Source organism: Oncorhynchus clarkii, chromosome 12 (assembly GCF_045791955.1).
Source record: "Oncorhynchus clarkii lewisi isolate Uvic-CL-2024 chromosome 12, UVic_Ocla_1.0, whole genome shotgun sequence".
Taxonomy (NCBI): domain Eukaryota; kingdom Metazoa; phylum Chordata; class Actinopteri; order Salmoniformes; family Salmonidae; genus Oncorhynchus; species Oncorhynchus clarkii.
In genome coordinates this window covers 78,355,785-78,371,376 of record NC_092158.1, presented here as the reverse complement: position 1 = coordinate 78,371,376, position 15,592 = coordinate 78,355,785, and the positions used below count along the sequence as shown (strand labels likewise).

General features: G+C 42.1%; 1 protein-coding gene and 1 pseudogene across 1 annotated transcript; one reads left to right on the top strand and one right to left on the bottom strand.

Moving 5' to 3' along the window:
- Nucleotides 1-2,341: 2,341 nt before the first annotated feature.
- Nucleotides 2,342-5,616, top strand: LOC139422552 (peroxiredoxin-1-like; annotated as a pseudogene).
- A 3,871-nt stretch (nt 5,617-9,487) lies between these two features.
- On the bottom strand, nt 9,488-11,322 carry LOC139421393 (transcription factor JunB-like). The gene has a single exon (XM_071172252.1). It carries the CDS (start codon nt 10,972-10,974, stop codon nt 9,994-9,996), a length of 981 nt encoding a protein of 326 aa, XP_071028353.1. The 5' UTR covers nt 10,975-11,322; the 3' UTR covers nt 9,488-9,993.
- Between the last annotated feature and the right edge of the window lie 4,270 nt (nt 11,323-15,592).

Here is a 15,592-nt window from a genome sequence, read left to right as displayed (position 1 = left end):
GTGCCACAGGGTTCAATTCTTAGGCCAACTCTTTTCTCTGTATACATCAATGATGTCGCTCTTGTTGCTGGTGATTCTCTGATCCACCTATACGCAGACGACACCATTCGGTATACTTCTGGCCCTTCTTTGGACACTGTGTTAACAAACCTCCAGACGAGCTTCAATGCCATACAACACTCCTTCCATGGCCTCCAACTGCTCTTAAATGCAAGTAAAACTAAATGCATGCTCCTCAACCGATCGCTACCCGCACCTGCCTGCCCGTCTAGCATCACTACTCTGGACGGTTCTGACTTAGAATACGTGGACAACTACAAATACCTAGGTGTGTGGTTAGACTGTAAACACTCTTTCCATACTCACATTAAGCATCTCCAAACCAAAATTAAATCTAGAATCGGCTTCCTATTTCGCAACAAAGCATCCTTCACTCATGCTGCTAAACATACCCTTGTAAAACTGACTATCCTACCTTTGTGCGGCCTTGACGTTTTCTGGTATTTTTTTATTTCAGCTAATTAAACATGGGACCAACACTTTAAATGTTGCATTCATATTTTTGTTCAATGTAGTTGTAGTTATAGACGTGTTGCGTTCAACAAATCAGCAAGTCGAACATTTCCGAGTTTCCTAGTACCGATTAGGATGAGTGTGGCATATCCCCCCAAAAGACAGTAACCTACAGTTGGAAGATTGGCAGAAACTACTTCTCCAACAGAAATACCGATCACGCTGGTAGGCGATATTTGGCGCGAGAAGAGCGTTAGACCCGATTTTGCGCATGAGTTTATCATGCGCAAAATCGGGTCTAACGCTCTTCTCGCGCCAAACTGCGCATGTGCATGCCGTAAATTCAAAGGCATACCTTGGATATAAAGCGGTTTTTGACGAAAATGTAAATGTGTCAGTTCGACACTTTCACGAAGTTCAGGTAATAATATGTTAAACTACTTAAGACATTGACTCGAATCTAGGTTGTGCCTTTAGATTTAGAAAATTAACAACTAAGGAAGAACGTTTCAGTTCTCTCATTGACTTCTCAAACTCCGGCCTAGTCTGCTTGGTCATTTTCTCGGGAGTCTCGCGATGTTGTGTGTCTGGGTTTAGAAACTCTGTGATATTCATTTTCCGCGATTGATAACGTCAATCAAATTCTTCACTTACAGAAAGCTGAGACAGCCTATTCTCGCGGGATTTGCATCTCCTCAGCTTTTAGTTACTGGTCAGTTAGTTACTATGTCCGTGTTCTGACAGCAGTAATGGCCTAGTCTATATGTTGCCACTTAATTGTGCACTTTCTTTGACACAAACTCAGACACTGGTACTATCTCTTCTTACTTGTGTGGCAGTGACCTGAGAAAGTAGCAATAACATAAACCTACACTCTACTGATAGTCAAACTGACACTATTAAACTGCTGACAGACTAGCTAGAGTAGGCTACACTGTAGAGAGGGAAATAGATCAGACAGCCTAGGTTAGTTTGGTTGTTGGCTGTGTGTGAACTACAGTGTTCTTTTATTAGGCTATTGTAGACTACACGTTTTATCTTACAGTGTTTGGAATGCAGTAGATTGATAGAAGAACAGTTTAACCAAATGTGACTGTTTCCTTTCATGTTTAATACCAGCTTTAACTCTACCAAACTCTTATCTGAAGTTCATGTTTCATGATAAAGATTTCTGAGACAGATTTCTGGTTTTATTTGGTAATCAGAACAATTAGTATTCTGTGTTTGATTCTCCTCTGCTACTTTCTTGCTGTGTCATGTGGGGGAAAATCCTCTGCTCACAGGTCTGAGATGATCTATCAAAGACTAAAGTAACAATTATAAAAATTTGATGTGAGTTAAAAAATAATACAATAGGATATGATTATAATATCCCTCTGTTATATCATGTTTTAAGTACATTTTTCTCAAGGTCATTATCTGCAGCTTAGAGTTCCCCTTTGGAGCAGTGAGTTCAGTGAACTGTCCTATCGTCGCAGCAATGGGTACTTGAAAACAAACTTGTGTGCAAATATTATGGTGTCCTTCATTGAGAGGTTGCTGCATGAGGACTTTACAAAGAAACCAATTCCTCAACCTCAAGCATGACTGTGCAGTGTGTCATGTGCTTCGGGCATGTGCTCGATTGTTTTGAGGCAGACAATAGTGTTGTCAAAGATTCCTGACTCTCAACAACAGGTTTTCATGTCTCAAGAAATCCAAATGTCAGCTTTCTTAGTCGAGACACACTTTCATTTTGTGGCTAGGCTAGGCTTATAGTACTCAAACATGAATTTTACTTTAAGCTCAATTAATGCCCTTCTCGAAATATTAAGTCTATTGGCCTGTAATGCCGTTAACCAAGGTTTTCCACTCTGATTCACGCCAGGTGAATCAGAGTGGCCAGCCAGCCCCAGAGTTCACTGCTACAGCCGTAGTGGATGGACAGTTCAAAGAGGTCAAGCTGTCCTACTACAGAGGCTTCGCTTTGGTGTGAAATCAACTACACACAAACACAAAAAGTACATTCAAACTCAACATTTCTCAGACTTAAATCATTGCTTAGCTATACACATCCCATGCTGTTGAGGTCATGGAAGCAGATTTGTAACTATTAGGCAAATGACCATAAACCGTATACAATACTTTTGAAATCCCTTTTGTCTTTTCTCCCTAGGGGAAGTATGTGGTGCTGTTTTTCTACCTGCTGGACTTCACCTTTGTTTGCCCCACTGAGATTGTGGCCTTCAGAACTGAGAACGTGCTGAGGAGTTCAGGAAGAGTGACTGTGAGGTCCTGGCAGCCTCTACAGACTCCCACTTCATTCACCTGGCCATTCACCTGGCCTGGTGAGACCTATACTAGGGTCATATATGGAAAATACTGATATAGGAAAACAAACCAGAATCTTATCCTCTACTGTCCTTCTGTATAATCTATGTTTTTATTTAATTATTTTGCATATTGCTGCATATATCTAAGTTAATACCCCAACTTGTGGCTATTGTTAGGTAATCATTTTCATGTTTGTGAAGAGGAATCCAGGAAGTAAATGCACTAGGCTGCATAGGGTCCTGAAGCCCCACCCTGCCCAGAGTTAAGCTTCTCCTGTCAGCCTGTGTAGCTGTGATAAGACCCTGGAAGACTGACTGAGTCGGTTTTCAGCTCCAGATACACAGCAGATGTGTAGCGGCCACTGTTCAAGTCATCAATAATCATGCAGGCGTGCAGTGCATTTGCCTACAGTCCTGTATTTATTGTGTGTGTAATAGTGATTCTCTCTCTCCCCCTCCTGTGCAGGATCAACACATAAAAGAAACAGGGAGGTCTGGGCCCTATGAAGATCCCTCTGCTGGCTGACCCCACCCAGGCCATCTCCAGGGACTACGGAGTACTGAAGGAGGATGAGGGCATAGCCTACAGGTCTGTTACCAAGCTCTGGGACAAGTCTTATAATCCTATTCTCTCTCTCTCTCTCTCTCTCTCTCTCTCTCTCTCTCTCTCACACTCTCACTCTCACTCTCACTCACTCTCACTCTCACTCAGAGCTGTCCATTTCCTGACCTTTATACAGTGCTCAACCCTTTACCTGTTCTAACCTTCCTCCCTACTGTCGTGTCTTTGGCGATATGACATGCTATTCTATAAAATAATTTCTCCGTAATGAATATTACCTGATTGAGCTAATCATGTAAATGTAATTAACTAGAGAGTCGGGCACCACTAAATAATATTTATAGAGCTGTTATCTTCCAAATAAACTATTAAAGACCTAGTAATATTTTACATCAATAGCAGTCAATATTAATCGTCACCTTAATTCAGTCTCATCTGAAAGTTGTAAATTCTTGGTTATCTGCACGAACCCTGGCTAACAAGTTGAACCAGCAATACAAAATTGGGTTTAATTATTTATTTCCTATATACCTAACTAATCACACAGAATTACACATAATTAAATCATAACTTGATTACAAATTACGCCATAAAGGAAAACGTCCCTAGCGGGCGGAACAGATATGACAGCTTGTTACACAAAAGAAAAGGGGCTTGGTTTGAGTGAAAGAGCGGGAAGACTGAGGAACAAAGGGCGAAGCTGTGCTATCGTAAATACAGCATCTTATGCATTCTAAATGACCGCCCATTTGGAAAAGGAAAATGCAATAAATATTTACTCTGAGCTGGGCTTCGGTAGATTGGTGGCAGATGGAAGGCCGTGTTGCCCAACCGAGTCCTTCGTCCTTTGAAGAATGTCTCTGCTGTTAAATTGAATCCGTTGTAGTAACGTTGTTGTGGGGTAGACGGGATACTCTGTCTGTTTCTTCCTAACCCTCGTTTGCAGCGGTTGTTGCTAACTCAACGGCTAGGAGGTATCACTTCTGTAGTGAATAAGAGTGTAAAGTTCATACCACGCTGATGTTGGCTTCGTTCTGTAGTTATTATCTTAACCATTCCGACATTGGACCGTCGTCCTCACATCCTCGGAACAGGAGGTTATATTGTCGTCAAGGCTTTATATAGGAAGGAAGAGGAGGGCGTGTCTGAAAGGTTTTATAGCCCATGTCCCTTCACAGGGGCGGACCACTGATTGAGCAGAGCCCTACCTTATGAAAACCCAAATCTCACATTTTAGAAGCTAAAATCACATTTCATCCCATCACGAATAATTTAATATTCAAACATTTAAATTGAACAACAATTCCATGTTAATCTGATAACTCTGATGTGTAGATTTTCCACTGTAGAGTTTATGTCATCTTATCATTGATGAGAATGTCTCAGATGACAACCGAACTGACATCATATTCATTAAGTACCACTGCATATGTTCAATTGGTCGGATTACCAGAATATAGTTCATTTCCCCCCACCTTCTGATGTTCCCAGAATCTCTATGTTAACCAAGGGTTTTGCAAATGTAACATCAGTAGGGTAGAGAGAGGAAAAAGGGGGGAAGAGGTATTTATGACTGTCATAAACCTACCCCCAGGCCAACGTCATGACACTACTGTCCAGAGGTCTGTTTGTGATTGGTGACAAGGACATCCTGAGGCAGATCCCCATCAATGACCTGCCAGAAGCGTGCTCTGTGGATGAGACACTGTGCCTGGTGCAGGCCTTCCAGCACACTGACAAGTTTGGAGAGGGTAAGAGGAGGAGGGGAAAGAGAGCAGGTAGGGGATTTAGAGTAGCATGTGCTGACATCTCAGGACATGGCAGGAGACTCATATTGTTAGGCACCAATAGACCTCCATTGTATGCACTGTAGTGCTACTTGACCTCTAGCCCCTTTTCACCTCAGTTCCTATTCTTATTAGAATATACAGTACATTTAGTGAGCAAATGTGTTTGATATACACTGTATGGTCACAGGGCAGATGTGTGACTTGTTTCTCTTTACAGTGTGCCCAGCAGGAAGGAGACCAGGGAGAGACACCATCGTTCCGGACATCCAGAAGAGCAAGGAGTTTTTCTCCAAACAGAACTGATCCATCCACACCTCCTTAGAGGTGCTACATCTATACAGGGTACTAACTGAGCACTTACTGTTGTTAGCTGGATCGCTGACTGACTGAGTCTGCTGATCGCATTGATTCTGTGTCAACTACACTGTCAGTGGGGATGTGTTTTGTGAGAGTTCTTGAAAATTATATATCATTTGTGTATTAGGCTTGATGTTGATTCCATCACGGGGCTTATTTTACTGCTGTTCTCTAATGATTTTTTATTTTTAACTTATCTAACTTCTACTTAACACATATTTTTATGAAAACTGCATTGTTAGTTAAGGGCTTGTAATTAAGCATTTCACTGTAAGGTAAACATGTTGTATTCGGTGCATGTGACATTTCATTTGTTTTGATTACAATTCAAACAGTGCCATGTGAGTATGAACTGGAATGTTAATAAAAAAGCAGAATGTCTAGCTAAATTGTTCTCTAGTTTTGTTTGTAGTGATGAGGCATTTGGAAGTTGCTTTTGCCTTTTTAAAGAAAATATAGTTTAAAACCAAGTGTTTTATTCAGTACTTTTATATTGGAATATGACATAAACACTGGTATAGAGTTAATAGTAAGCTTTAGTTACTAACCACTAGATGGTGCTATGCACATATTCAACAAGCAATGTCCCTGTTTTTCTGGAAAGCATTGGTTTTGTATAGATTTTGTTAATTGATACAATACAAACAAATTAGTTTTAAAGAGCAACTGCCGCTAAAAAACAACTTCTCATTTAGAAAACAGCCTATGTGGCATCGAGTCATAAACATTCATTATGCTGTCTAAATTTAGTATAATGTGTAAATAGGATCATTTTGGTCATAGTCTCATCTAAAACTGAGTTTTGTGGGACTTGTGGTCGTGACTGCATCACAATGTAAATTAAGGTTGGGTTTGTTTCAATCCTCCCCACAGCTGGCAGTTCACAAGTAATCATTAATTCGGAGTGCAGCTGCAAGTTACCAGATTGTAATGCCTGTGCTTGGGTTGCCTTTGGATATGTTGTACCAATGGGGCTAGTTAGGGACCATTGCTAAATTACACAATGTACATGGGACAATATGTAAAAAAAATCTAATAGCTGCAAATGTCAATGACTTAAACACCTCAAACCAACTATAAATTGTAGAAATGATAATACAAAAATGTAACACACGATGAGAACTAACAGGTGTACAACATGAAAATATTCACATTTACATTGTGTAATTTATTGACAGTCCGCTAATTGGCAAAATAGTTTGGTTAACTCTTCCCACCTGCGAACACACACACACACACAAGACACCCACATCAAATCACACCCTGATATCAACTCATGTTTTGAATTCAGTCATGGCCGCTAGCATTTCTTAATTAACCTACGGTAATCTAAAAACGAGGCCAGATCAGGAAGTGTAGTTGCCCTTTTAAAGATTTTATATTGTAATAGATTATAAACATTCTCTATTTTTGAATGACCCCACTTGTTATGACCAAACTGCTTCTTGTATCTCCCAGGGTAATAGTGAACCCTGCATGTCTCAGAAGAGGTTATAATCTGTTCCCTGTGTTCCAGAGGTCATTCATGTTGAGCTGCACAGTGTACACTGCATATCACCTCCATTCTATTACAACTTAACTTACTCCTCTGGTGACACATGGGACTGAGAAACCAGACATTATGTAGACTCCTACTTATCACAAATTGACTGTCTTTAAAAGATTATGGGATTACCTCCCTCGGTTTGAGATAGATGGAAAAAGTTTGTAGTAGCGTTTTAGATGATTCCTATTGAAAACCCATGTCTTCTTTTAGATAGACATTCATCATGCAAAATCCCATTCAATCTGCATTGTCCTACGTAGGTCTAAATGTCTCGGAAATGAGTTATGTAATTATTGAAAGAAGCTCAGATGGCCATGGTGAGGTGGGAGGAATATGTATGATGCGAGAGAAATGTGGGAGATGAAGCGAGAGAGTGAGGCCTGTAGGAGTGAACGGGGGCTAGAGGGGAGGAAAATAAACCCACCCCAGATCTTCATACGTCATCACTTGCATCACAGATATTCCCACAGACATTGTTGGTTGTGGGCTGTGGTAGTGAGAAGCTGAAATGGGCAGGTTGTGCGTGTGTATTTATACATGTTGTGTAGGCCTACACATAAATAACCATGTTAACACCATGTTTTTATGTATTTCCCCCTTGGTGGGATCTGAGAAATCAAGTATCCAAAAAACATTGTTCCATCTGGCAATGGAACATTTACGTTCCCACCAATGTGTCGAGAAGTGAAAACAATAGAAGAGTACAAGAAATTGGTATAGGAGAGAGAAGGGTTCAAATAGGACACCTTTGCTCTTGACTGTCACATTTTAATTAGGTATGTGTTATAACAAAATCAAAATAAATAAATCTTACACAAGTTTTTTGTACTAAAACATTGAAACGGTGGAAACTGCACTTGTTTTTATGAATACTAGTAGGACTATTTCAACTGAAAGATACACAAATGGAATACACGTAGGTGTCGTAGCTGATATTTTCCATATTGGGGCATAAAAAACTCTCTCCAAAACAGCTGAGGTGAGAAAGTGTGTCAAAACCCCAGCGTTCAGCGATTCTTTTGAAGTGGTTTTATTTTATTTTCTTCTCAAGTGTGCTGAAGGTTGTGGAGAGCAGGCTGGCTGGGTTGTTTGCCTAGCTGGCTGCTGTAGCCTACATCATTAACTGCTTAACAGGACAGAATTCCCCTCCTGTTTTTCTGAGAGCAGCATGTGCATACTCAATAACTCCTCTGTCTGCCAAAGACCGCAAAACAACAGGAGTTGCAACTGTTGCCAACTTTGAAGGGCTTGAATTTAAAAAACTGTTTGGATAAGAAGATAATGTATGATGACTAATCTTCAATTAACTAGACTGTAATGGGACTTTTCCCATATCCCTGACTCAATTCAAAGAGAACAGGGCCTCACATATTTTTCTGATGTCCCCACAATGTTCTTGTCCTTGGCAATGCCAACCCAACCCATCCATACACACAGATGCGCTAACACACCAGATGCCCACTCGCTTCTACTGCTCTGCCAAGCGGTGTGGCATCTTTAAACACCCCCGGCATTCCAAAGGCCACTGTCACTTCCATGTGCACTCATTCAAATATAAGACCCGAATCTGTCTTAACTGTGGTGTGTACGCAACCACCATGTTAAGTTACCCTGGCTAGGCATCATGGGAAACAATGTGCCCAGAATGAGCTGGTGGCCATAAGTCTTTATGCAAATAGATGATTCAACTAGAGAATTGATGGACTGAGGACAGACACCTTGAATATGGGAGGACTTTGAATATTTTTGTCTAGTGGTTGACCACTTCATGCCATATGAAAAATGTATATACAACATACTGTAATTTAGTCAAGTTAGTGGCTGAACTTTGTCCGTAGTTATTTATTGATCACCCTTGCGAAATTATGACTGTGCCAAGTCCATATCTGGTCAAAGTTAGTTTCCCCTTGTTATGCTCCTTAGCTCAGTTCTTAATTATTACCCTATGCGCCAGCTTAGTTTAAATAATAATATTGGAAATTCCGTTGTGCCAAACCATCTTATTGATACAAAGTGTTAGATGAAGTGTAATGAAAGCAATTTGCGAGGAAGGCGGGAGTTCCCATAAAGCTTCGCTCACAGTGACGTAATCTCTACCAGAAGAGTCCTTATATGGACACGCTGTGCGTAAAAGGTAACGCGCTGACGTTATGGACATGAAGGCCTGAATGTAGTCTAATAGCATCGAATCTCTCATTGTAAAGGAGCATGACCTAAACCGATCTTCAATGAAAACTAGCCATGAGTCACACGCGTAAGGTGGTTGTTTATGCATAACACTAGACTTCAGTAAATCCTCTGCGCATATAGCCATCATACTTCAACGACCAATATAATTTCAAAGTCGCATTTTTATCAAACACCATGAATGGCATAATGACACCAATAGACAAACATGAAGCCAAAATCGTTTTGAACATGAGACTTTACTTAAATATACATCGCACAAATAAAAAATACATTGTAAACATGACAAAAATATTAATTTGTCAGGATCAACCTGGCAAACAATAACTTAAACATTTAATGAATGCAGCATTGCATGACGATATGCAAAATTACAAACACAACAACATTTCCATTGATTAGGTATCAAAACCAGCCTATCAAGTGGTCTCTGGTTTGTTTTTCTAGTCACTCAGTGTCAGTGTCTATGTTCAGTCTGGATGCTGTTCCTGTTGTCATGTATATGGATATATGGTCCCTTGTGCGGTGTCCAGCATCCGGAAGTACCATTTGTCAGTCTTTTACCCGAAATGAGAGCAGCCAACACACAGCCTGCGACCGTATTGTCATTACTAACAATAGCCTGCCGGTATATGGCCTCTTCCAGTGCTGTTCATGTAGAACATTCCTCCAGTGTTGTCACTTCTAAATTATGAATTACTCTGCGTAATGCCCTCGCCTCTCCATTTAAAATGCCTCCATTTTGCTCGTCAACATCAGCTGACAGCCGCTGCTAACATGTGTCAGGACTTTCTGTTTGAGCTGGGCGACTTGTTCACGAAGCACATTCGCTGTGTTGGAGAGCCCAGCATTGTCCGACTTCAGAACTTTCACCTTGTCCTCCAGCCGGGAGATGCGCTCCAGTTTGCGGCGCCGGCATTTGGTTGCTGCTAATCGGTTTCTAAGCCTCTTCCGCTCGGCCTTGATTATCTCTTGGTTTTCCATGTCGATTGGGGACATTGGCGGGGAACCGTCGCTGCTGTGTAGATCAGGGACGGTTTGTGGTTCTTCTTTGAAAGCCACAAGGCGCTGTGGATGGACCCCAGCGCCAGGTAGAGAGTACTGAAAGGGGTGTGACGCGTGCGTCGACGTCTGTTGGTGATGGCTCTGCTGGTGGTGCGGCGGTAAGTAGTTGATGGTGGTACTGGGGTAACTGGATGTAGAAGAGAGGTTAGTGTTTGGGCAATAAGCGTTCAGTGTTGTGTAGATTGGAGGCTCGGGCTGCAGGGAGGAGCCGAAGACACTAGAGGCCGCCGCCGAACAGGTCGTCACACCACCCGCTCCAATAGACACGTTGGGCGGGGCCATGGGCATATGGTTTATCTTGTGGAGCTCGTCCAGGGCTTTCACGAAGCCCTCCGCAAAGCCCTCCTGCTCATCCGTGATGCTCCGGTTGTAGAAGTACTGGCCTGGGGTGGGAGTAGTAATTATACCGTTACTGTTTTGGATGATAAGCCTTTCGAGTTCAGGGGAAGCAAGCTTCAGTGACCCGACGTCCTGGTGCGCTGCTTGGTACAAGTCAGACTTGAGGTTGCGATATGGCTCTGTCATGTTCAAATTCATATTCTGCTTTAGGAGTTTGTAGTCGTGCAATGCAGCATCAGAGTGGCCATAAGCCGAGATAAAAGAATCGTCATGATAAAAAGGCTGCTCCATTTTTGTAGACATAAAGTCGTAGGAAAGTGAGCTTACCAGTTGTTTAAACAGTCTCAGGATATTGGTCAACAAATGACGGTGTCAGCAAAAAGTAGGCCTACGCAGCATCAACGCAAGCACCCCTCTTTTTCAGCAATGACCCAAGTTCAAAACTAAAAAGAATTTCACTTCTAAAAGTGAGGGAAAATCCAAGATGTAGAACAGAGCAGTGGTCCACGAAGGCTGTCAACAGATGAATGACCGCAGTATTGTCGTGATCCAATGTCTTGAGCTATCTTTTTCAACCTTGTATAAGAAAAACCTTTATACCCACACATAAGGTTGCGTTCAAGGTATGTTGTTCTATGTGATAAATTCACTCTGAGTGAGCAGCTAGTAACATGCCGTTTTATATACACACCAAACATTGGGCTAGTTCGTGTTGCATGGCCCGGTGCCACGGGTGAGCGTAGTCTGTGTATTTTAGACTATTCCATTGGTCCATTAATAAAATCTCCACCCACCCGGTGCACTGGCCATGCAAAACGAATCAGCCCACACGCATGCTGTCAAGATTGGCAAAGGGAATTGATTGGATAGAAACTATTTGTGCACGCCCAACAACGTAACGTCATGATTATGACGCGATTGCCAGGAACTACTTTGATTGTAAACCGATTGTTTATTAACACGCTCATGTAGGCAAGAAAAGTGAACAGTGAAGCAGGGCTGGATTAAGAATATACTTCTATACATTCTTCACGTAATTTATTTAAATCGCTGTGCAGACTAATACACACCGACGTGTAGACTAATTTGTCAACATGTTTGTAGGCTGTTGATATACGTTGTTTTGTGATCTGACTGTTATATTGTAACTACAGTAGACTACGTTACTGTGATGTTGCACGGTCCACATTGTTACATGGTTACAAATTGATAGGCATTGTCCCATCAGACGCTGAACTGCGCTGCCTAGGCCTTCATATTATGTGGACGCCATATTTTGTAGGCGTATAAAATGAGTTGCAATTCACTTGTTAATTTTAAAGCAAGTTTGTTTGATGAATTGCATGTAGCATGGATAGCTATTAGCCTAATTTTCTGCTGAAATTATATTTGATTGTTCCGTGTCCAAATGTGATGAACAATGCCGCGATGGGGTTAGCGTAACCGTGGAGACCACATAATTTATACCATGTATTAACTATATATATATATATATATATATATATATATATATATATATATATATATATATATATATATTGATATACTAATGTGGGATCGAGTATTTAGTTCTGAAGAGAAAATCCGCGTTCCATATTTGGGCATGCCGACGCGTTAGTTCCTCTGAGAGAACGGGGAAGCCCCTCAGCCTCATTCCAGCAGCATTCCTGTTGTATAAAGCTCATCCGTCTGAGAGCTAGGGACTTTTTGTTTGAATAATTTTAGATGAAAGCTAAAATCTCTCAGCTACATTTTGTATTGTTGGAAGGCAACTCCTTTACTGAGTTCATGGTTATCAATTGATTTAATGTACCCCATGAGTCTTGTTTAATTGTAATTAATCAGTTAAAATGAATAATTCAATGTTTCCAATTGTAGCAGCGATATTGCCCTTTCTCATTTTATGTACAGTGCATTCGGAAAGTATTTAGACCCCTTGACTTTTTCCACATTTTGTTATGTTACAGCCTTATTCTAAAATTTATTAAATTGTTGTTGTTTTTCTCATCAATCAACACACAATAATGACAAAGCAAAAACAGGTTTTTAGAAATGTTTGCAAATGTATTAAAAAAACAACAGAAATATCACATTTACATAAGTATTCAGACACTTTACTAAGTACTTTGTTGAAGCACTTTTGGCAGTGATTACAGCCTTGGGTATGACACTACATGCTTGGCACACCTGTATTTGGGGAGTTTCTCCCATTCTTCTCTGCAGATCTTTTTTAAATATGTATTTTTTATTTCACCTTTATTTAACCAGGTAAGCCATTTGAGAACAAGTTCTCATTTACAACTGCGACCTGGCCAAGATAAAGCAAAGCAGTGCGACACAAACAACAGAGAGTTACACATGGGATAAACAAACGTACAGTCAATAACACAATAGAAAAATCTTTATACAGTGTGTGCAAATGTAGTAAGATTAGGGAGGTAAGGAAATAAAAAAAAGAGCAAAAAAATAAATAACAATATGGGGATGAGGTAGTTGGGTGGGCTATTTACAGATGGGCTGTGTACAGGTGCAATGATCGGTAAGCTGCTCTAACAGCTGATGCTTAAAGTTAGACCCATTACAGACGCAGGCAATGAGGCAGTGATCGCTGAGATCCTGTTTGAAGACAGCAGAGGTGTATTTAAAGGGCAGGTTGGTCAGGATGATATCTATGAGGGTGCCCGTGTTTACGGATTTAGGGTTGTACTTAGGAGGTTCCTTGATCATTTGTGTGAGATTGAGGGCATCTAGCTTAGATTGTAGGACGGCCGGGGTGTTAAGCATATCCCAGTTTAGGTCACCTAAGAGTACAAACGCTGAAGATAAATGGGGGCCAATTCATTTACATATGGTGTCCAGGTCACAGCTGGGGGCTGAGGGGGGGTCTATAACAAGCGGCAACAGTGAGAGACTTATTTCTGGAATGGTGGATTTTTAAAAGTAGAAGCTCAAACTGTTTGGTCACAGACCTGGATAACATGACAGTACTCTGCAGGCTATCTCTGCAGTAGATTGCAACTCCACCCCCTTTGGCAGTTCTATCTTGGCGGAAAATGTTGTAGTTGGGGATGAATATTTCAGAATTTTTGTTAGCCTTCCTAATTCAGGATTCAGACATGGCTAGGACATCAGGGTCCTAGCCCTGGGGGCTACAGGGCCTGGGTTAACCTCTACATCACCAGAGGAACAGAGGAGGAGTAGGATGAGGGTACGGCTAAAGGAAAAAGCACTGATCGTCTAGTGTGCTGGGGACAGAGAATAATATGAGCAGATCTATGGGCGTGGATAGGATAGATTCAGGGCATAATGTATAGACAATGGTATGGTAGGATGTGAGTAAAGTGGAGGTCAACCTAGGTGTTGAGTGATGATGAGAGAGGTTTCGTCTCTCGGGGCACCAATTAAGCCAGGTGAGGTCTCCATGTGTGTGGGGTGGGACTGAGCTATCTAAGGCATTTTGAGTGGGACTGAGGCCTCTGCAGTGAAATAAAACAATAAGAACTAGCCAACACAGCATTAGACAAGGCATACAGGTGTTGATCAGGAGTGCTAAGACAACAACAGGTAAATGGCGATGAATGGGCAGAGCGGGTCAGTTAAGTACATACAGGATCTGAGTTTGAGGCTGGGGCCGACAGGTAAACAAAATGAGGTACCGTGTTATTGAAACAGTCCAGGGGGCATCAGCTGTGCAGCCGAGTGATCAGGGGGGCAAAAGAGCAGCAATAGGCGAGTCAGGGTGCCGTTCGGTAGTCACTACTACGCTAGGCGAGCACGGAACACAGCGTTCAGAAAAACTAGTGGGCCGGGGCTAGTGCATGGTTCTTCGGCGACATTGTAACAGAATACCCTGATGAGACCACATCGTCCGATCACGTCGGCAGTCCAGTCGTGCTGGATCGGCGGGGCTTCGTGTTGACAATAATGGGTCCAGGCCAATTGGCAAAGGAGGTATTGAAGCCCTAGAATTAGCTGGTATATGGGCCTAGCTCAAGGCTAGCTGGTGCTTGCTTAGGGACAGCGGCGTTAGCTAACAGTAGCCACTCGTTTGCAGCTAGTTAGCTACGAGGATCTGGTGTAATGATCCAGAGCAGCAGGAATCCGGTGATGTGGTAGAGAAAAGCAGTCCAATATGCTCTGGGTTGATATCACGCTGTGCAGACAGGCAGGTGTTGTTCGAGCTAAGGCTGGCTGGCTGGTGACCGGGAAAAAGGTGAAGAACGCTAGCCGTGGCTAACAAAGACTAGTAGCTAATTAGCTAGCTAGCTCCTGATGGAAGTTCGAGTTATAAGGAATAAAAATAGCAGATGCGTGCCACATTGGGTGAGGCGGGTTGCAGGAAAGTATATTTGGTTTGCAGATAGAAAGTGAGATTAAGATATATACGAAAAAGACTGGCTATTTACAAGACATGGGATAAGACAAAGACAAACACACACGTCCTACTGCTACGCCATTTTGGGTATAGCAGTATATCTTCTCAAGCTCTGTCAGGTTGGATGGGGAGCGTTGCTGCACAGTTATTTTCTCTCCAGAGATGTTCGATCTGGTTCAAGTCCAGGCTCTGGCTGGGCCACCCAAGGACATTCAGAGGCTTGTCCCAAAGCCACTCCAGCGTTGTCTTGGCTGTGTGCTTAGGGTCATTGTCCTTTTTGAAGGTGAACCTTCACCACAGTCTGAGGTCCTGAGCACTCTGGAGCAGGTTTTCATCAAGGATCTCTTTGTACTTTGCTCCGTTGATCTTTCCCTCGATCCTGACTAGTCTCCCAGTCCCTGCCACTGAAAAACATCCCAATGCATGATGCTGCCATCGTAGGGATGGTGCCAGGTTTCCTTCAGACATGGCGCTTGGCATTCAGGCCAAACTCCAAGCGGGCTGTCGTGCATTTTACGAAGGAGTGGCTTCCGTCTGGCCACTCTA

Coding starts and splice junctions, on each gene's coding strand:
- LOC139421393 (XM_071172252.1), bottom strand. CDS start 10,974: ATGTCTACAAAAATGGAGCAGCCTTTTTATCATGACGATTCTTTTATC.